General features: G+C 41.6%; 1 protein-coding gene across 1 annotated transcript in view; it reads right to left on the bottom strand.

The window, feature by feature from the left end:
* Positions 1-23,925, bottom strand: part of LOC111964634 (G patch domain-containing protein 8-like) — a 63,093-nt gene that overhangs the window by 17,297 nt on the left and 21,871 nt on the right. The window contains 1 exon segment of the mRNA XM_070443949.1: positions 12,069-12,206. Coding sequence (XP_070300050.1) covers positions 12,069-12,206 — 138 coding nt within the window.

Genomic DNA, 23,925 nt, shown 5'->3' with positions numbered 1-23,925 from the left:
ATGTCTCTGATCTGGGAATCATTAACTTAGGTAGCCTATTTTTCCCTCTCTTTCAGTTGGTAGTTTTTGTTATGCACTATAGCCCTGAAGCTTCACGGTTGTTTTGTTTGTTGTTTTGTTGCGACATTTTTTATAAAAAGAGAAATGTACGCTCACCACGTGCACTTGGTCCACTTCCTTCAACGGCCGTACAAATGTATAAAAAACTAAAGCAGATATGTCTTCAGTTAATAAGTATTCAACCCCTTTTATGGCAAGCCTAAATAAGTTCAGGAGTAAAAAGTGGTTAACAAGTCACATAATAGTTGCATGGACTAGTGTTTAATGATTTTGAATGACTCACACATACAATTATCTGTAAGGTCCTCAGTCGAGCAAGTAATTTCAAACACAGATTCAACCACAAAGACCAGGGAGGTTTTCAATGCCTCCAAAGAAGGGCATCTATTGGTAGATGGGTAAAAAAATCCGACATTGAATATCCCTTTGAGCATGGTGAAGTTATTAATTACACTTGGATGGTGTATCAATACACCCAGTCACTACAAAGATACAGGTGTCCTTCCTAACTCAGTTGCTGGGAAGGAAGGAACCGCTCGGATTTAAAAACATGTTAAACAGTAGTTTAATGGCTGTAAAGAGAAAACTGAGGATGGATCAACAACATTGTAGTTACTCCACAATATAATCTAAATGACAGAGTGAGAAGAAGGAAGCCTGTACAGAATAAAAATATTCCAAAACATGCATCCTGTTTCAATAAGGCACGAAAGTAAAACTGCAAGAATCTGGCAAAGAAATTAACTTTATGCCCTATGAATCCAACACAACCATTACTTTCCATATTTTAACATATGTGGGGCTGCATATCTTATGAGTATACTTGTAATCGTTAAGGACTGGGATGTTTTTTAGGATAAAAAAAAACAGAATGGAGCTAAGCACAGTAAAATCCTAGAGAAAAACCTGTTCAGTCTGCTTTCCACAAGACACTGAGATGAATGCAGCTTTCAGCAGGACAATAACCTAAAAACGAATCTACATTGGCGTTGCTTACCAGGAAGACAGTGAATCCTAGTGGCCTGGTTCAGTTTTGACTTAATATGCTTAAAATCTATAACAAGGCCTTGAAAATGAATTTGACAGAGCTTGAAGAATTTTGAAAAGAATAATGGGCAAATATTGTACAATCCAGGTGTGCTTAGCTCTAGAGACTTACCAGAAACTCACAGCTGTAATCGCTGCTAAAGGTGATTCAACATGCTTGACTCAGGGTGTGATACTTATGTTAATGAGATATTTGCAAACACTTTTTCTCATTTTTGTCATATGGGGTAGTGTGTGTAGAGGGGAGACAAAAATATTTAATCCATTTTATAATTCAGTGTACACAAACAAATGTGGAATAAGTCAAGGGGTATGAATACTTTCTGAAGACACTGTAGGTAGAGGTAAAATGTCTAGGCAACAGGATAGATAGAGTAGCAGCAGCAGCGTATGTGAAAGGTTGAAAGTGTGTCTGAGTGAGTGTGTGTGTATGGCGTCAATATCAATAGTGCCAGCATTGGTTTGGGTGGTAAGTAGAGGCTTGAAAATGATATATGAAAACTCTCTTGGTAAATAGTATGGCTACAGCTATCAAATATTCTAACCAATGCGCAGAACCTCTAGACTTCCTTAATATTAGGGAATCGCACACCAGCTCTTGTACAAAGATACCCCCCCGAGTTATCCCACGCTGCTTCTGTCCTGATTAGAAAAACACTAATATATTTTTACATGTCCTTGTTACTCCCACAACTCCGAGAAAATAGGATATTACTTCTTCAGATCACATTGATAAGAGATTATAAACGGAGTCCTCCAGTTATCCAGTGATGCACGTTCGAGGAAGAACGGCTAGTTTACACCCGCCGATGTAGGTCTCGTCATCAGAAATGTATGGGGATATATTATTGTTAAGCGCAAAAAACAACACAAAAGAGAACAATTGCTGGATCCCGTAAAACAGCTCCTATGCCTCCAGCACCCATAACTGGAAAAAAGCACTAGAAGATTAAGAATAAGGAAGGAGAGGAAGATTAATGACTGAAATATACATGTTCTTCCTTTAAAAGTGTGTCGTTACTTGCAGGCACCACCTGGCGGCGTGTGGGGGGGGTGTGGGGGGGGAGTGTTTATGTGTGTTTGAGTGCATGCGTGCATGTCTACGTGTCTACACTGGTGTATTCATGTGCACGTGCCTGCGTACGTGTGTGTGTAGGTAGCGTACAGTAAGGAGCTTTGAGTCTTTGATGCCAAATGCTGGTATGTGAGAAATATTAATCATATTCCTACTCAGATGCATACATAATGCATAACTAACTCTCTATCCGTGTGTATGTGGACATGATTAACTGTACTTGTTGGACCAGAACTCCCCACAAGAATAGTAAACAAACAAGAACTTGACCAACTGGGGACATTTTGTTAGTCCCCACAAGGTCAAATGCTATTTCTAGGCGGTTTAGGGTTAAGGTTAGAATTAGGGTTAGAATTAGGTTTAAGGTTAGGGTTAGGAGCTAGGGTTAGTTTTAGGGTCAGGGTTAGGAGCTAGGGTTAGGGTTAAGGAAAATAGGATTTTGAATGGAACTGAATTTTGTCTCTCCACAAGGTTAGTTGTAGAAGAATGTGTGTGTGTGACAGGACTTATGTCAATCATAGAGGGAGCGGATCTGTGAGTGACTAGACCACCTGAGAGTAGAGGAGTGAAGAGGGAATAGAAGAAACATTTTTATTTGTCACATGCGCCGAATACAACAGGTGTAGACATTACAGTGAAATGCTTAAGAGCCCTTTCCCAACAATGCATAGTTAAAAAGTAAGAAGAAATAAGAACTAATTACATTTATTAAAAACTTAAAGCAGATATGTCTTCAGTTAATAAGTATTCAACCCCTTTGTTATGGCAAGCCTAAATAAGTTCAGGAGTAAAAATGTGGTTAACAAGTCACATAATATGTTGCATGGACTATAGTGTTTAACATGATTTTTGAATGACTCACACATACAATTATCTGTAAGGTCCCTCAGTCGAGCAATGAATTTCAAACACAGATTCAACCACAAAGACCAGGGAGGTTTTTCAATGCCTCGCAAAGAAGGGCATCTATTGGTAGATGGGTAAAAAAATCCGACATTGAATATCCCTTTGAGCATGGTGAAGTTATTAATTACACTTTGGATGGTGTATCAATACACCCAGTCACTACAAAGATACAGGTGTCCTTCCTAACTCAGTTGCTGGATAGGAAGGAAACCGCTCAGGGATTTCACCATGAGGCCAACGATGACTTTAAAACAGTTAGTGTTTAATGGCTGTAAAAGGAGAAAACTGAGGATGGATCAACAACATTGTAGTTACTCCACAATAGTAATCTAAATGACAGAGTGAGAAGAAGGAAGCCTGTACAGAATAAAAATATTCCAAAACATGCATCCTGTTCGCAATAAGGCACGAAAGTAAAACTGCAAGAAATCTGGCAAAGAAATTAACTTTATGCCCTGAAAATCCAACACAACCCATTACTTTCCATATTTTTAAGCATAGTGGTGGCTGCATAATCTTATGAGTATACTTGTAATCGTTAAGGACTGGGATGTTTTTTAGGATAAAAAAGAAACAGAATGGAGCTAAGCACAGGTAAAATCCTAGAGAAAAACCTTGTTCAGTCTGCTTTCCACAAGACACATGGAGATGAATGCAGCTTTCAGCAGGACAATAACCTAAAACGGAAATCTACATTGGCGTTGCTTACCAGGAAGACAGTGAATGTTCCTGAGTGGCCTAGTTACAGTTTTGACTTAAATATGCTTGAAAATCTATAACAAGGCTTGAAAATGAATTTGACAGAGCTTGAAGAATTTTGAAAAGAATAATGGGCAAATATTGTACAATCCAGGTGTGCTAAGCTCGTAGAGACTTACCCAGAAACTCACAGCTGTAATCGCTGCTAAAGGTGATTCAAACATGCGTTGACTCAGGGGTGTGAATACTTATGTTAATGAGATATTTGCAAACACTGATATTTTTTTTCTCATTTTGTCATATGGGGTATTGTGTGTAGATGGGGGAGACAAAAAATATTTAATCCATTTTAAATTCAGGCTGTAGCACAACAAAATGTGGAATAAGTCAAGGGGTATGAATACTTTCTGAAGACACTGTAGGTAGAGGTAAAAGTGACTAGGCAAGCAGGATAGATAATAAACAGAGTAGCAGCAGCGTATGTGAAGGGCGTGAAAGTGTGTCTGAGTGAGTGTGTGTGTGTATGTGGCGTCAATATGCATGTGCTTGTGTATGTGTGTATTGGAGTGTCAGTGTAGTATGTGTGAGTGTGTGGGTATTGTCCAGTGAGTATGCATAGAGCCGGTGAAAGGTAGCCAATGCAAATAGTCCAAGTAGCATGTTCCGCAGTCTTATTGCTTGAGGGTTAGAAGCGGATCAATAGCCTTTTGGTCCCAGACTTGGCGCTTCAGTACCGCTTGCCATGCGGTAACAGAGAGAACAGTCTATGACTTGGGTGGCTGAATTCTTTGACAATTTGTATGGCCTTCATCTGACACCGCCTGCTATAGAGGTCCTGGATGGCAGGCTCGGCCCCAGTAATGTACTGGGTCGTATGCACTACACTCTGTTGCGCCTTACGGTCGGATGCCAAGCAGTTGCCGTACCAAGTGGTGATGTAGCTAGTCAAGACCCTCTCAATGGGGCAGCTGTATAATTGTTTGAGGATTTGAGGGCCCATGCCAAAATTTGTTCAGCCTCCTGAGGGAGAAATGGCATAGTTGTGCCCTCTTTACGACTGTATTGGTGTGTTTGGACCATGATACAGTGGGGAGAACAAGTATTTGATACACTGACAATTTTGCAGGTTTTCCTACTTACAAAGCATGTAGAGGTCTGTAATTTTTATCATAGGTACACTTCAACTGTGAGAGAAGGAATCTAAAACAAAAATCCAGAAAATCAKATTGTATGATTTTTAAGTAATTAATTTGCATTTTATTGCATGACATAAGTATTTGATACATCAGAAAAGCAGAACTGAATATTTGGTACAGAAACCCTTAGTTTTGCAATTACAGAGATCATCGTTTCCTGTAGTTCTTGACCAGGTTTGCACACACTGCAGCAGGGATTTTGGCCCACTCCTCCATACAGACCTTCTCCAGATCTTCAGGTTTCCGGGGCTGTCGCGGGCAATACGGACTTTGGCTCCCTCCAAAGATTTTCTATTGGGTTCAGGTCTGGAGACTGGCTAGGCCACTCCAGGACCTTGAGATGCTTCTTACGGAGCCACTCCTTAGTTGACCTGGCTGTGTGTTTCGGGTCGTTGCATGCCTGGAAGACCACCACGACCATCTTCAATGCTCTTGTTGGTCAAGATCTCGCGATAACATGGCCCCATCCATCCTCCCCTCATACGGTGCAGTCGTCCTGTCCCCTTTGCAGAAAAGCATCCCCAAAGAATGATGTTTCCACCTCCATGCTTCACGGTTGGGATGGTGTTTCTTGGGGTTGTACTCATCCTTGCTATTCCTCCAAACACGGCGAGTGGAGTTTAGAGCAAAAAGCTCTATTTTTGTCTCATCAGACCACATGACCTTCTCCCATTCCTCCTCTGGATCAATCCAGATGGTCCATTGGCAACCTTCAGACGGGCCTGGACATGCGCTGGCTTGAGCAGGGGGACCTTGCGTGCGCTGCAGGATTTTAATCCATGACGGCGTAGTGTGTTACTAATGGTTTTCTTTGAGACTGTGGTCCCAGCTCTCTTCAGGTCATTGACCAGGTCCTGCCGTGTAGTTCTGGCTGAATCCCTCACATTCCTCATGATCATGTGATGCCCCACGAGGTGAGATCTTGCATGGAGCCACAGACCGCAGGGGTGATTGACGCGTCATCTTGAACTTCTTCTCCATTTTCTAATAATTGTGCCAACAGTTGTTGCCTTCTCACCAAGCTGCTTGGCTTTATTGTCCTGTAGCCCATCCCAGCCTTGTACAGGTCTAACAATTTAATTCCCTTGATGTCCTTACACAGCTCTCTGGTCTTGGCCATTGTGGAGGTTGGAGTCTGTTTGATTGAGTGTGGTGGAACAGGTGTCTTTTATACAGGTAACGAGTTCAAACAGGTGCAGTTAATACAGGTAATGAGTGGAGAACAGGAGGGCTTCTTAAAGAAAAACTAAACAGGTCTGTGAAGAGCCGGAATTCTTACTGTTTGGTAGGTGATCAAATACTTATGTCATGCAATAAAATGCAAATTAATTACTTAAAAATCATACAATGTGATTTTCCTGGATTTTTGTTTTAGATTCCGTCTCTCACAGTTGAAGTGTACCTATGATAAAAATGACAGACCTCTACATGCTTTGTAAGTAGGAAAACCTGCAAAATCGGCAGTGTATCAAATACTTGTTCTCCCCACTGTAGGTCCTTAGTGTGGTGGACACCGAGGAACTTGAAGCTCTCGACCCACTCCACTACAGCCCAGTCAATGTGAATGAGGGCGTGCTCGCCCCTCCGTTTCTTGTAGTCCACGACAAGCTCCTTTGTCTTGCTGACGTTGAGGGAGAGGTTGTTGTCTCGGCACCTCACTGCCAGGTCTCTGACCTCCTCCCTATAGGCTGGGTCATCGTTGTCGGTGATCAGGCCTACCAGCGCCGTGCCGTCGGCAATCTTAATTATGGTGTTGGTGTCGTGAGGGGCCCCGTGTGGGGCCCCGTGTTGACGGTCAGCGTGGTGGATGTGTTGTTGCCTACCCTCACCATCTAGTGGCGGCCCGTCAGGAAGTCCAGGATCCAGTTGCAGAGGAAGGTGTTCAGTCCCAGGGTCCTTAGCTTAGTGATGAGCTTGAAGGCACTATGGTCTTCAACGCTGAACTGTAGTCAATGAACAGCATTCTCACGTATTCTTAGCTTGTCTGGTAGGCTTGGGCCACTAGGCAGCTCATGGCTGGGTTTCCCTTTGTAATCCATGATAGTTTGCAAGTCCTGTCACATCCGACGAGCGTCAGAGCTAGTATAGTAGGATTTGATCTTAGTCCTGAATTGATGCTTTGCCTGTTTGATGGTTTGTCCGAGGGCGTAGCAGGATTTCTTATACGCATCTGGATTAGTTTCCCGCTCTAGCCTTTAACTCAGTGTATTTTAGCTTGTAAGCAGGAATCAGGAGGATATAGTTATGGTCAGATGTGCCAAATGGAGGTTGAGCTTGTATGTGTCTCTGTGTGTGGAGTAAAGGTGATCTAGAGGTCTCCGCCTCTGTTGCACAGGTGACATGTTGGTAGAAATAAGGTAAGACGGATTTCATTTTTCCTGCATTAAAATCATTGGCCACTAGGAGCGACACCCCTGGGTGAGAATTTTCGTGTTTGCTTAGGGCCCTATACAGCTCGTTGAGTGCGGTCTTAGTGCCAGCATTGGTTTGTGGTGGTAAGTAGAGGGCTATGAAAATTATAGATGAAAACTCTCTCTGTAAATAGTATCGTCTACAGCTTATCATGAGATATTCTAACTAATGCGAGCAGAAACCTCGAGACTTCCTTAATATTAGAGACCACACACCAGCTCTTGTTAACAAAGACACCCCCCCCCCCCCCGAGTTTATCCCACGCTGCCGTTCTGTCCTTCTGATGTATAGAAAAAACAGCTAGATTTATATTTTCCATGTCCTTGTTCAGCCACAACTCAGAGAAACATAGGATATTACCGTTCTTCAGATCACGTTGATAAGATAGTCTTGAAAGGAGCTCCTCCAGTTTATTCTCCAGTGATTGCACGTTCGAGGGAAGAGGTGGTTTACCCACTCGCCGACGTAGTCTTGTCAGGTATCCCGCACGCTGGCCTTTATAACACCGCCTCTTCCATTTTTGAGTGTCGGGATTTGGGCCTGGTCCGGGATGAGCAGTATGTCATTCGACCCGACTCATTGAAGTAGAAATCCTCATCCAAATTGATGCTAGTGATCGTTGTTCTAATGTCCAAAAGCTCTTTTCAGTCATAGGAAATGATGGCGGAAACATTATGTACAAAAGAAGTTAAGATCAGCGCAAAAAAACACACAAAATAGCACAATTGGTCAGGATCCCATAAAACAGCTGCTATTCCCTCCAGCACCATAGACCTGGAAAAAAGCACTAGAAAATAAGAGGTAAGGAGAGGAAGGGTAATGACTCAACTTCAACAGTGAAGAGGCAACTCGGGGATGCTGGTCTTCTTGGCAGAGTTCCTCTGCCCAGTGTCTGTGTTCTTTTGCCCATCTTAATCTTTTATTTTTATTGGCCAGTGTGAGATATGGCTTTTTCTTTACAACTCTGCCTCGAAGGCCAGCATCCCGGAGTCGCCTCTTCACTGTTGATGTTGAGACTGGTGTTTTGAGGGTACTATTTAATGAAGCTGCCCGTTGAGGACTTGTGAGGCATCTATTTCTCAAACTAGATGCTCGAATGTACTTGTCCTCTTGCTCAGTTGTGCACCGGGGTCTCCCACTCCTCTTTCTATTCTGGTTAGAGCCAGTTTGCGCTGTTCTGTGAAGGGAGTAGTACACAGCATTGTACGGGATCTTCAGGTTCTTGGCAATTCCTCACATGAAATAGCCTTCATTTCTCAGAACAAGAATAGACTGACGAGTTCCAGAAGAAAGTTATTTGTTTCTGGCCATTTTGAGCCTGTAATTGAACCAACAAATGCTGATGCTATAAAAAAAATTATATATTTCCTTTATTTAACTAGGCAAGTCAGTTAATAACAAATTCTTATTTTCAATGATGGCCTAGGAACAGTGGGTTAACTGCCTTTTTCAGGGGCAGAACGACAGATTTTTACCTTGTCAGCTCGGGGATTTGATCTTGCAAATTTCCGGTTAGTAGTCTAATGCTCTAACCACTAGGCTAACCTAACACCCCAGATACTCAACTAGTCTAAAGAAGGACAGTTTTACTGCTGAAAACAGTACAACAGTTTTCAGCTATCCTAACATAATTGCAAAAGGGTTTTCTAATGATCAATTAGCCTTTTAAAATTATAAACTTGGATTAGCTAACACAATGTGCCATTGGAACACAGGAGTGATGGTTAATGATAATGGGCCTCTGTACGCCTATGTAGATATTCCATTAAAAAATCTGCCGTTTCCAGCTACAATAGTCATTTACAACATTAACAATATCTACACTGTATTTCTGATCAATTTGATGTTATTTTAATGGACAAAAAATTTGCTTTTCTTTCAAAAACAAGGACATTTATAAGTGACCCCAAACTTTTAAATGGTAGTGTATATATAAAAAAGTATTATTATTTGTAAAAAAAAACATCCAGAACATTAACCATGTGTGTTCTCTTGTTTTTTTTTTTTTATCTCATTGACTAAATTATCCAGACCAGTCCCCATGCTGGTCTCAGAGCAGCGCGAAACGGTGCTGAAATAGTTGACCACATGTCATTCAGTGACATTTATTCCCATAGTAATTAGCTTTGGATCCATAACGAAATAAACACCTGCATTACAATTACAAATCAGGGTTAATGATAAATGTATATATTTGTAGGGTTTGATGTATTTTTTTGTTGGGGCAAATCTGGTTTTAGACTCGGTAAGATGGACTCACTGATGGTTGAAGATGATCATCGATCGGCAAAGGCAATCAACATCGCTCTAATCATAGTCAGAAGACAGTTGAAGAAACTTGTGTGGACTGGTATTAAGGAAAGCATAAATACTGTACAGTATATGSTTGATCRYACYTTTTGRGGTTGCATGAGGTTTGGAGTTAGAAARGTKAAACTTTAGAGTACTTAATACATTGCAAGTTGMGGGGGGGGGGGGGGGTTCACACCTACAGTAGCCGAGCTACTAGACTATCCTTTGTAATGGTTGAAGAGACTATTGTCCTGCTAATAGCCCATCCTAGAAATGTTGTTTGCAGAACAGCCTGCTACGCTTGTTTTCTCCCTGTTTTTAGATGGAGAGAAACCAAAATCCCACCGCCCGGCCGGCCAAACCCTCCCCTGGTGTGCCAATTGCGCATCGCCTCATGGGTCTCCCAGTCACGGCCAGCACGGGTATCGAACCAGCATCTGTAGCAACGTAGTTTGCACTGCGATGCAGTGTCTTAGACCGCTGCGCCACTCGGGTGGCTCATTCACAAAGTTTTTAATGCTGATCAATTGCCTTGCACAAAGTATCTAAAATACTACTTAAACAGGAATAATTAAATTGAAATGTTAATACATTTTTTGGATCATAGATACAATGAGAAAATATGGAAAAATAAATAAATATTTAAATGTTAATTATATAAAGCAGCCCGTGCCTGAGAGTAGCCACAATCGGCCCGAGCCCCAAGTAATACATTTGGGCCAGATAACTCACACCGGAATCGGCCCGAGCCCGATCATCACCAAGACATATGCTGGACCCTATGTCAGAGAGGTGTTTTTGGGACCACATCATGTCTATTATCCTGCTAATAGCCCTTGTGAAAACATGTTTTCAAAAGGCCTCCAGGGCCAACAGAGAAGTTCCTTACTTTTTCCCCCTTCCACTTGCCTCTTCCATTTATTCCCATAGTAATTCGTTATGGTTTGCAATGAAAATGAGGGCATAAACTGGGTCAAGACGCCAGTACAGTAAGTAGACCTTTATGTAGTAAAATACATTTAAATAAACAAGACCTACAACACTTTAACAGCACAGTACTCAACACTAGTTAGGCTCATGTCGCCTACGGTAGGCCTACAGTATATCTACAAATATTTTTTACATCTCTACATGTAGGTTTCCTGATTTAAACCCGATCGAACTTGTTGCAACTAAAATGTATTTGAAATAATCATCTGCATGTTTGCCTGGCATGGATTGTGACTCCATCTCGTTCCTCGCCCTCTTCAACTCTGCCAATGCCGCCTGACTCTCGCCAATGACGTGACTCTCCGCCAAGAATTACATTTAGAGGATTGGAGGATTCTAAATGAATATGTAAGGGGCATTTTTCATTAGGGCAAATCTGGTCTGTGAGAATATCTAAGGGGCTTTTATATCATTATAATGCATGGTTAATAATAATAATAATAATCGCTTTGTTTCAAAAAATTATGATATTTTGGAGATGATTTAGTTTCAAATAACTGAAAGTGAGCGATTGTAATCTGAATAAATTGGAAAAAAGACATTCTTGAACATGGGGTGAGACATTCTTACTAATTTGTAAATAAAGCCAGTTTGTTATTTAGAATGATTTATTTCTGTTTTTAGAGGAAGAGAAACCAAAAGCCCACCATGCCTATTTTTGGGAAAATCTTCAGTCCACATGTCAAGTGAAATTCCCCCATTGTATTTACCCAAGTTCTCTCTTAAATCCAGGACCACTGACAGTTTTTGTTGTTGTTGCCTGATGCAGGACTCTAGTGCCAGAGGAGACTCTCAGACTGAAAACGCCTCCATTAATTGCCACAGTTTAGACTACCGATAGATCAGCATTCTAACCCTCCTAGTGTGGTGCAATGACAGAATGCCACCACAAACGGTCGCGGCATAAAAGAACAACAGTATGTAATCAGTGTGTAATGTGTTTCTGTAGTGTTATACAATCCCAACATGTTTATTTCACTACCCCTGACAGGAAGAACAGACGTGTGTCTTTATAGCGGCAGCCTCTGAATCACAAACAGAACAGCCAGCACAAATAGGCTACATTCACCAGTCTCTACATTACAGCTCGGAAACTGGTGTGTGTGTCTATACGTGTGTGTGCGTGCGTGTGTGTGTGTATGTGTGGGTACAATGCCCATGGCTAAAGTCTCTCTGCCGCTCCTATAGCTTGTTTCATGTCTTTGCCGCTGGCAACAACAAAGCCTTTACTCTGGGCTGCTGTAATTCATGTTCAGAACAATGACAACTAAGCAACAGCTTTATGTTTATTTTACGTTTCTCTGTGTAGGATGAGACTGGAAGACTTGGTCTGCGTGTGTGTGAGGGGAGGTTTGCATGTTTGTGCTTTTGTTTTTGTGTATGTTTGTTACCTGTCTGTGTGCGTGGTCATAGGAGTTGATATGGTTGTCATACTCCTGGTGTCTCAGGTACTGTTTTTCACACAGCTGACAGAAGAAACTCGACTTCCCATCATTCTCCACTGTACCTGCTGCACTCTCACCATGATCCTAGAGAGAGAGAGAGTGAAAGAGAGAGACACAGAGAAAAATGAGTGGAGAGAGAGATAAAGAGAGAAGGGTTAGAAAGAGGGAAAGAGAGATGTTAGTTATGTTGTCACAGATGTCAACTCCAGATGTTCTGACCTCAGTGGTGTTTATGGAAAGCAGCAGTGTAGAGTGGAACAATTTCATCCTTCATAACACTACGTTAAACCTTCATAACGCTACGTTAGATCTTCATGTCACTACGTTAAAACAGACTTGTGTTGGTGTGGTTGATCTTGATCTAAGAGAGGAGACATGGGCTAGCCTAGGATACAATAAAAAAATTCTCCCCCATCCACCCCCACACCCAGTCATGCGTCTAGAGTGACTTGACGTGAGTGGGTTTCCTCAGCGGCCACCCCCTAGGACACAAACTGCTGTCTATCAGTGTGGGTGTGTGGGTGGGTGGGTGGGTGGGGGTGTGTCAGTGTGTTCACGCTCTGCAGCAGAATGTAATTTCCCTGAGGCTAGGAGCTGCCAATAAACACTACTGAATCCTGCTCTGCCCTGACATGATGGGAATTTAATTTGAGTCCCTCTCTCTTGCTTTCCCTCTCGCTCTGTGCCCCTTTCTCCATTTTGCCCATTCTGTCCCTCTGTTTCCCGCTCCTCTTCCCATTACCTGTTTCCTCTACACTTCCGCACCCTTCTCTGTTTCCCTCCCCTCTTCCCCCTCTTTCTTATTCTCTCTCCTTTTCTTCTGTAAGCTCTAGGTCATACAGTGACAGACTCCATCGGCCCCAATTTCCTCAGTAATATGCTTGAGCCAAGGAAGAGAGAAAGGAGGGAGGGAGGGAAGGAGGGGTGGTGATGGAGGAGAACACAACGGGAGGGAGGGAGTAGTAGAGAGGGGGGTGTTTGTGTTCAGGTAATATTAGAGCAGTGAAAATGTCAAAGTGACACTAATCTTTAGAGGCTGGAACATGGAGTTATAAAAAGGTTGTGTGTACTGTATGTGTGTGTTGTGTGTATTTTTGTGCACTTGAGTGAGTGGTGTACACTTGCTTGTTTGTATGTGTGTGAGTGAGTGTGTGCATATACATTGTGTGTGTGTGTGTGTGTGTGTGTGTGTGTGTGTGTGTGTGTGTGTGTGTGTGTGTGTGTGTGTGTGTGTGTGTGTGTGTGTGTGTGTGTGTGTGTGTGTGTGTGTGTGTGTGTGTGTGTGTGTGTGTGTGTGTGTGTGGGTGGGTGGGTGGGTGGGTGGGTGGGTGGGGTGGGTGGGTGGGTGGGTGGGTGAGTGAGTGAGTGAGTGAGTGAGTGAGTGAGTGAGTGAGTGAGTGAGTGAGTGAAGTGAGTGAGTGAGTGAGTGAGTGAGTGAGTGAGGTGAGTGAGTGAGTGAGTAGTGAGTGAGTGAGTGAGTGAGTGAGTGAGTGAGTGAGTGAGTGAGTGAGTGAGAGTGAGTGAGGTGAAGTGAGTGAGTGAGTTGAAGTGAAGTGAGTGTGAAAGCTCTCAGAAGAGAGAAATTATGATATTTTTGAGTCCGGGTTTTGGAAAGTAATCACTTAGCATATGGCCACGCTTGGTAAAGTCAAATCACCTCTTTCTAGGCTGTTTTGACATTTCACCCTCTTCCTCTGAGCTATGCATCTCTCCCAAGTGGAACATCAGCAGAAATGTGTCCATTGAAGTGATTGAGCAAATCTGGCCACATAATAATATGGTGATAGAACTTGGACAGAAATAACTTCAAGTTAGTTTGGGGCTTTAACATCTGCTCATGGATTTCTTTGGACACTCAAGTTAGTATGCTAAGCTAATGAGAGGCTGCTGAAAATACCTACATTGGTTGCTTGGCAACAGTTCAGGTACACTGTAAGTGGAAACATCATCAAACAACATAGTTTTAGGGGTAAATTCTCCTTTAATTAAGGCTAGGGGTCCCGCTAGCGGGACAACTTCCGGTGAAACGGGAGGGCGCGCAATTCAAATAAATAATCATAAAAATTATGGATATTAAACATTTAGGTACATACATACGATGTCTTATAATCGGTTAAAAGCTTAAATTCTTGTTAATCTAACTGCACTGTCCGATTTACAGTAGGTTTTACCGCCGAAAGCATGCCATGAGATTGTTTGAGGACGGCGCCCCATCAAAATATTTTTCCACCGGCACAAGTTTCATAAATTCACAAATAGCGATTAAATATTCACTTACTTTTTGAAAATCTTCCTCTGATTTGTCATCCAAAGGGTCCCAGCTACAACATGTAGTGTCGTTTTGTTAGATAAAATCCTTCTTTATATCCCAAAAAGTCAGTTAAGTTGGCTCCATCGATTTGAGTAATCCACTTGTTCAACATGCAGAGAAAGGAATCCAAAAAGCTACCGCTAAACTTTGTTAAAACAAGTCAAAATACGTTTCTATTTAATCCTCAGATACCCTAAAATGTAATTAAACTATAATATTTCATATGGAAAGAAGTATGTTCAATAGGAAAGAGATATTAACAGGTGCGCATCCTCTTCGTTGCACGAGCATAGACAGATTTCCAAGTCTGAGTCCCTGTACTAAAACTCATTATTCTTCCTCGTTTTGGAAGAAACAAGCCTGAAACCTTGAACAAAGACTACTGACACCCAGTGGAAGCCATATGAATTGCATACTGGGAGCTAGATTACATTTTTTCCCTATACGTTCCATTGGAAGAACATGGGCTCTCAATCTTTTTTTTTTCAGGTTGGATTTTCTCCTACTATATCTATTGTGTTATAGTCTCCTACATTATTTTAACATTTCTACAAACTTCAGAGTGTTTTCTTTCCAATGGTACCAATTATATGCATATCCTGGTTTCAGGGCCTGAGCAACAAGCAGTTTACTTTGGGCACGTCAGTCAGGCGGAAATGGAGAAAAATAGACCCTAGCCTGAAGAAGTTTGTAAGCTGATCAGTCAGTCCAACAAGCAGGAGGCTTATCTCCCACTGCCAACTCTCCAAACTTGTTTGTTTGTATCTGTCTCCTAAAGCACCTCCTCACACCTCTCTCGTCTGTCTGAGAAATTATGCTGAACCAGGGTGTGTGTGTGCCGTTTGTTCATAATCAAATCCAAATGAAAGTTTATTGATTGCAGACACAGATTTGCAGATGTTATCACAGGTGCAGTGAAAGGTTTGTGTTTATAGCTCAAACAGTGCAGTAATACCAAGCAATAAAAAATATACAAACACATAATCCCCCCCATGTCATATATATATAAATATACATGTATATACAAATAATGGTGTGTGTATAGTGCCAGAACACTGCTGACAGCTCCTGTATATGAATCACAAATTTTCTGCGATACACTCAAATATGAGATGTTTCATTTTACATTATACAGTACACACACCTCAGTTTGCCTCTGCTCCCTGCTGTAAAGTCTGCTTCCAACTCTCACTCTCAAACACGTAGATCCCCTGAACGCAGCTCACTTTCCAGCCCACTTTCCAGCATACACTCTCAAATACCTAGATCCCCTGAACGCAGCTCACTATCCAGATCCCAATCACCGGAATTCTGATCACCTGTTCACACACCTGTATGTCATTATCACACACTATTTAGTTCAGTTCTTTGCACCCCATCATTGTGAGGTATTGTTTGTTTTGTGACACACTTCTATTCTGAGCTCTGTTTCCCCCCCCCCCTGTAATTTAATCCTCCTGTGTATGATAGTTTTTGCCTGCCTCTCTAACGACGCCTTTTGCCTATTCCCTGCCTGTACCTTAGCCTATCGGATTTCCTGTTATCAACCTATTGCCTGATCTCCCGGACGAAGTTATTAGCCTTTTCCCTGCCTACTGTTGCCTTGTTGGACCCCCTGTGTATGACCTTCTGCCTGCTCCTGGAACTAGCTACCTGTCTCCTCCTGTGGTCCCTTACAATAAACACCTGCTGCGCCCTGCGCTTGAAACCAGCTCTCTGTCTCCCACCGTGTTCATTACACCTGCGAGTAGCCATCCCCAGACACACACACTCTGACAAGTTGACGTCTCATCACCAAATTAATCCAGATGTCAATTTGCTGCTGCAGCGTAAACCTGTTTATAAATTATACATTTTTTTCCAGTCCCCACAAAAACGCAATGCAAGGCCCTCACTCTGTCATTCAGAAACTTATTCCAGTGTCTGCCTGCCAGCTGAAAACCTTTACGTGGCCAAGAAAGTGTGTGTGTGTGTGTGTGTGTGGTGTGTGTGTGTGTGTGTGTTGTTGTGTGTGTGTGTGTGTGTGTGTGCGCGTGCATGCGCGTGCAATGCGTGTGTAGGCTTCCTGCCCCTCCCCCTCTGAAGCATAGGCTACTGTAGCCTACTGAGCGTAATTCTGAAATTAGAGAGAGATTTTTAATTACAGAAGAATGGATTAACTTTTTCAATGCTAGTTAAGGATACTATAGGTATCAGTTTCCACATTGGATTTATTAACTACAAAAAGGTAAGACAAGTTGTTTTTTTATTCTGGTGCCCCTCTGCACACACAATTTTGTTAGCCACCTGGCTAGCTCTGGTCCAACGTTAAGCCAAATATCTGAAGTTCAAAGACATTCAAAGTTCCTCCATAGAAGCCACTCCTCCGTAGGTATAATTCTATGGGCCTAATTCAGATAATGCATGTCATAACAAAATGACCAGTGCTTTCAGTTGTACAACTGACTAGGTATCTCCCTTTCCCTTTCCTTTCAAGCTAAACCTCCTCCTCGGCTCCTCCACCCTCTCTCACTCTCTCCCCACCCGCAAAATTTCAGTTGTATCTTGCACCCTACACTTGTCTGTCCATCGCGCATGTAAACAACCAAAGATTGCCCTTCTATATCCGCCCTGATTGGTGAAGTAATTTAATGTTGAAATGAAAAAAGCTAAATGGAGAAAAAAAAAATGATTTCAGAGGTTTGTATTGTATTTTTGGGGTATTTATTATGGATCCCACTCTTCCTGGGGTTGAGCAAAATGAAGGCAGTTATACAATTGTAAACACATTTCACAACACATTAAGTGCCCTCTGGCCAAAACTCTACTAACACATATCTACAGCCTAAATCCATGTGTGTGTAGTACATATGTTATCATGTGTGCATGTGCATGCATGTGTCTGTGCCTATGTGTGTCTGTTCACAGTCCCTGCTGTTCCCTAAGGTGTATTGATATGTATATTATTAATGTTAGCTCTCCGTGCACATTTAAGGGCCAGCTGTGCTGCCCTGTTCTGGGCCAGTTGTTAAATCTCTCTTTGTGGCACCTGACCACACGACTGGACAGTAGTCCAGGTGAGACAAAATTAGGGCCTGCCTTGTTGATAGAGATAAGAAGGCAGAGTAATGCTTTATTATGGACAGACTTCTCCCCATCTTAGCTGCTGTTGCATCAATATGTTTTGACCATGACAGTTTACAATCCAGGGTTACTCCAAGCAGTTTAGTCTCCTCAACTTGCTCAATTTCCACATTATTCATTACAATATTTATTTCAGGTTTAGGGTTTAGTGAATGATTTGTTCCAAATACAATGCTTTTAGTTTTTAAAATAATTAGGACTATCTTATTGCTGGCCACCCATTCTGAAACTGACTGCAGCTCTTTGTTAAGTGTTGCAGTGATTTCGCTTGTTGCAGTAGCTGAGGTGTATAGTGTTGAGACACCAGCATATAGGTCATTAGGTCATTAGTAGGTCATAGGTCATTAGTAAAGATTGAAAAAAGCAAGGGGCCTAGACAGCTGCCCTGGGTAATGCCTAACTAACTAGATTATGTTGGAGAGGCTTCCATTAAAGAACACCCTCTGTGTTCTGTTAGAAAGGTAACTCTCAATCCACAATATAGCAGGGGATGTAAAGCCATAACACATACGTTTTTCCAACAGCAGATTATGATCGATAATGTCAAAAGCTGCACTGAAGTCTAACAAACAGCTCCCACAATCTTTTTATTATCAATTTCTCTCAGCCAATCATCAGTTATTTGCGTAAGTTGAATGCCCTTCCCTATAAGTGTGCTGAACATCTTTTGTTAATTTTTATTGCTTTACTGAGAGGCTTATCAAAGGTAGACATGATATTTATGTTTGAGTTGATAGTGCAGGGTGAGCTACAGTGCACTTCCTACTAGGGCAAACTGCCTCAGTTCGAACAGTAGATCTCAGGTTCATAGGCACATGATAACTGCATACAATAGGATTGTAGGAGGCATTCAGAGGCATTCAGGGGTGTAAGAGTAGAATTGACAGAGGCATTCAGGGGTGTAAGAGTAGAATTGACAGAGGCATTCAGCGGATTGACAGAGGCATTCAGGGGTGTAAGAGTAGAATTGACAGAGGCATTCAGGGGATTGACAGAGGCATTCAGGGGAGTAAGAGGTACATAAATTAGGTTACTTACATTATGACTGCCAACGGCCCTGTGACAATGTACATTTGCAGCAGCGCTACGTTGTCGGTAGGGATTATCTGAGCAGGGCTTGGGTCACAATTATGACACAGACATATCTTTGTTCCCGCCTGTCATTTCTGTTAGACATGTTGGTCACGCTTTGAGTGGTTTACATGCATGTTATGCGTGATTATGTCTGTGCTATAGACTGAGGTGACAGCTTAATTTTCTACTCCTCTGCTGTTCTCTCCTCTCCTCTCTCCCCCTATCCTCTCCTCTTCTCTCATCTCCTATCCTCTCCTTTCATTGTCCCTGGTCACACAGAGTTTATCATATGATCCAACCTTTAAATGTATCCGTTTTGGCTAGCCACAGCAGTCAACTAGCTAGCTAGCTAAGTAGCTGTTTAGCTTTCCAGCACATTCAATAATTAGTTTGTAAAAAATAACAAGCTAGTTAGCTACCTCATGTTCTTGTCAAACTGTCAATATAATAGCTAACAGGCAACAAGATATGCCAAATAAGAATCTAAAAACCACTTGAGGGCAAATAAATCAGATTTGACCATTCAGATACGAATCGCATGGCCAGAAATCAGATTTGTATGTGGCTTGAAATATCAGATTCCATGTGCTTTTTGGCTGTTCAGACTGCATGAAAAAGAACAGATTCGAATCTGTATTTTTTTATTTGAGTCACTTCAAACTGTCAATGTGAACAAGGCTTTAGTGAAGAAGGCTCACAGATAGACATCTGTACTACTGCTACAGTAGGTAGGGGAGGCTAATATATTCAGAGACTCTTAATTGCATCTGTGTGAAGGGTATATTCATGATTTTGTAGATCAACTCCTATAATTGCTATCCTGCCTTAATAACGGGAAATACTGTACACACACACACACACACACACACACACACACACACACACACACACAGCACACCACACACACACAGCACACACACACACACACATCATCATGCACTACAGCTATGCGAACACATCGTGACACATCATGACGACACCCTATTCTTACCGGTCTACACCTACAGACACCACTACACGAGCATCTAAACAACACTAGTGTAGTGCAAAGTAGAATCTTATGGTAGAATATACTAAAGTAAGTCAAGCAGATAAATTTTGATTCTATTGGAATCCATTTTTGACTAGTATATATTGTACTGACGTAATATTTACTTATTGTATTCGCTCTCTCTAAAACAATTTCATCTATAAAATAATTTGTGTTAACGATACCTAGAACAACCCTAGTACTTTGTGATAAGGGTCATTGTTTACAAGATATTGTAGACAACCACGTGGATGAACTTAGACAGGACAGGAAAAGGGTCCAATTCACACACTTATCAAGAGAACATCCCTGGTCATCCATACTGCCTCTGATCTGGCGGACCACTAAACACACATGCTGTGTGTGTAATGATGTCTGTCTGAGTGTTGGAGATAGGACCTGGCTATCCATAAATAAAAATTTTTAATAAAATGATGCCGTCTGGTTTGCTAAATTAAGGAATTTGAAATGATTTATACTTTTACTTTTGATGCTAAAGTATAATTAAAACCGAATACTTTTAGACTTTTACACAAGCAGTACTTTACTGGGTGGATTTCACTTTTACTTGAGTAATTTTATATTAAAGGACATAAAAAAATAAAAAAATAAATCATATTCATCATCTCCAGCACCACCCCAACATCAAACATATATGAAAATGGTGCGTATCTATGTTTTGTAGTAAAAAATTTAGAGGAAGATTAGTGTTTCCAATGACATCTTCAAAACAATTAGTAGACAATAACTATTCTATTTGTTAAATCACATGATGCACACTGATGATATCATTGGAAACACTTATCTTCCTCTATCATTTTGTTGATGTTGGGGTGGTGCTGGAAATTATGAATACCCTTTACGATATCTTTACTTTTTCTCAAGGATGACAATTGGTTACTTTTTCCACCACTGCGCGTGCACACACACACACACAACACACACACACACACACACACACACACACACACACACACACACACACACACACACACACACACACACACACACACACACACACACACACCACACACACACACACACACACACACACACACACACACACACACACACACACACACATCAGTGGCTTTATTATCATCACAGTTTAACAGTGTGTAATGGATGGGTACAGACCTGTTGTGTCTCAGGGACCCGATTTATACTGCTGAGGTCTCACTTAAACCCTCCTTATTTGTGTGTGTGTGTGTGTGTGTGTGGGTGTGTTCTGTGTGCTGTGTGTGTGTGTGTGTGTGTGTGTGTGTGTGTGTGTGTGTGTGTGTGTGTGCCTATGCCCATCTGTTACACACAGTTACAGAAATGGCCTAAACAATTACATGTACAGAATCCAAAACCACAGATGTGAAAGGACTAGATAGATAGGAAGGCCAGAAACACAGATGTCTGTCTGAAAACTAGATACTGTTGATATACTAGCCAAACATATACAGTTGAAGTTGGAAGTTTACATACACTTGGGTTGGAGTCATTAAAACTCGTTTTTCAACCACTCCACAAATTTCTTGTTAACAAACTATAGTTTTGGCAAGTCGGTTAGGACATCTACTTTGTGCATGACACAAGTAATTTTTCCAACAATTGTTTACAGACAGATTATTTAACTTATTTGTATCACAATTCCAGTGGGTCAGAAGTTTACATACACTAAGTTGACTGTGCCTTTAAACAGCTTGAAAAATTCCAGAAAATTATGTCATGGCTTTAGAAGCTTCTGATAGGCTAATTGACATAATTTGAGTCAATTGGAGGCGTACCTGTGAATGTATTTCAAGGCCTACCTTCAAACTCAGTGCCTCTTTGCTTGACATCATGGGAAAATCAAAAGAAATCAGCCAAGACCACAGAAAAAAAATGGTAGACCTCCACAAGTCTGGTTCATCCTTGGGAGCATTTTCCAAATGCCTGAAGGTACCACATTCATCTATACAAACAATAGTACGCAAGTATAAACACCATGGGAACACACAGCCGTCATATCGCTCAGGAAGGAGACGCGTTCTGTCTCCTAGAGATGAATGTACTTTGGTGCGAAAAGTGCAAATCAATCCCAGAACAACAGCAAAGGACCTTGTGAAGATGCTGGAGGAAACAGGTACAAAAGTATCTATATCCACAGTGAAACAAGTCCTATATCGACGTAACCTGAAAGGCCCCTCAGCAAGGAAGAAGCCACTGCTCCTTTACCGCCATAAAAAAGCCAGACTACAGTTTGCAACAGCACATGGGGACAAAGATCATACTTTTTTGAGAAATATCCTCTGGTCTGATGAAACAAAAATGGAACTGTTTGGACATAATGACCATCGTTATGTTTGGAGGAAAAAGGGGGAGGCTTGCAAGCCAAAGAACACCATCCCAACCGTGAAGCATGGGGGTGGCAGCATCATGTTGTGGGGGTGGTTTGCTGCAGGAGGGACTGGTGCAACTCACAAAATAGATGGCATCATGAGGATGGAAAATTATGTGGATATATTGAAGCAACATCTCAAGACATCAGTCAGGAAGTTAAAGCTTGGTCGCAAATCGACAATGACCCCAAGCATACTTCCAAAGTTGTGGCAAAATGGCTTAAGGACAACAAAGTCAAGGTATTGGAGTGGCCATCACAAAGCCCTGACCTCAATCATATAGAAAATTTGTGGGCAGAACTGAAAAAGCATGTGTGAGCAAGGACGCCTGCAAACCTGACTCAGTTACACCAGCTCTGTCAGGAGGAATGGGCCAAAATTCACCCAACTTATTGTGGGAAGCTTGTGGAAGGCTACCCAAAATGTTTGACTGAAGTTAAACAATTTAAAGGCAATGCTACCAAATATGAATTGAGTGTATGTAAACTTCTGACCCACTGGGAATGTGATGAAAGAAATACAGCTGAAATAAATCATTCTCTCTAAATAAATCATGTATCTACTGTAAGAACGATGCAGGATGGAGACGTACCTACCATAACACCAACAGCCAAAATAAATTAAAACTAGATACTGTAGCTCTGGCCAAAAACACAGATCTGTTTAAACTAGATACTGATGTTTTGCCATCATAGTAAAGGCTGAAAGTACAGATCTGAGAATACTGCAGCCCTGGCAACGAACATAGATCTGTGAAAAGATTATTGGATGCTGGAGCATTTCCAGATGGAACAATTGTGTAGCTCTGGACCCTGGACTGTGTATAGAGAGAGAGATGCATTTGATGCAGTGTGACCTATCTCATCCAGATTGGATGGGAATGAAAAGGAGATGCATAACACACACACACAGCATCGGCAAGAACAAAACATGTTCCTCTCATCTAAGAGTCATAAATCAATGATCAATCCAATCAAAAAATCAATTAACCATGGATCAATAATGAATTACCTGTCCATCACCCAGCTCAGTCCTTTATACCCTGGCCAGAGAATCAGTCAACAGATTCCTCTCTCTCTCTCTTTCTATCTATCTGCCTTTCTGTTCCATTCTCCTTAATTTTATCATCGTTCATCAAACATTCTTTCTTCCTCCTCTTTCCCTCCATCTATAGCATTATTGTACTGAGTGAACTATAGCGTCTTACATAAGGCCTTTCTAGTTGAACAGAGTCACAGACATATATCAGCTACACAGAGAGGACATAAAGGACAGTTCCAGACAGACGATGAACAGTACAACTGCTACAGTCAGATCCCAAAGAGAGATGGAGGGAGCGGATGGGTAGATGAAGGAAGGACTGTCTGCACTGACCCTTTTGACTCATCACATACGCTGCTGCTACTGTTTATTTTCTATCCTGTTGCCTAGTCACTTTACCCCTACCTACAGTATATGTATAGTACCAGTCAAAAGTTTGGACACACATGCTCATTCAAGGGTTTTTCGTTATTTTTTAAAACTATTTTCTGCATTGTAGAATGAGACATCAACACTTGGAAATAACACATATGGAATCATGTAGTAACCAAAAAAATGTTAAAGAAATCAAAATATATTTGAGATTTGAGATTCTTCAAAGTAGCCACCCTTTGCCTTGATGACAGCTTTGCACACTCTTGGCATTCTCTCAACCAGCTTCATGAGGTAGTCACTTGGAATGCATTTCAATTAACAGGTGTGCTTTATTAAAAGATAATTAGTGGAATTTCTTTCCTTCTTAATGCGTTTGAGACAATCAGTGTTTTGACAAGGTAGGGTTGGTATACAGAAGATAGCCCTCTTTGGTAAAAGACCAAGTCTATATTATGGCAAGAACAGCTCAAAAAAGCAAAT

The sequence above is a fragment of the Salvelinus sp. IW2-2015 genome, linkage group LG6.1, assembly GCF_002910315.2.
Source record: "Salvelinus sp. IW2-2015 linkage group LG6.1, ASM291031v2, whole genome shotgun sequence".
NCBI classification, from domain to species: Eukaryota; Metazoa; Chordata; class Actinopteri; order Salmoniformes; family Salmonidae; genus Salvelinus; species Salvelinus sp. IW2-2015.
Note: the sequence above shows the minus strand (reverse complement) of the source record. Positions and strands in the feature narration are given on the sequence as shown.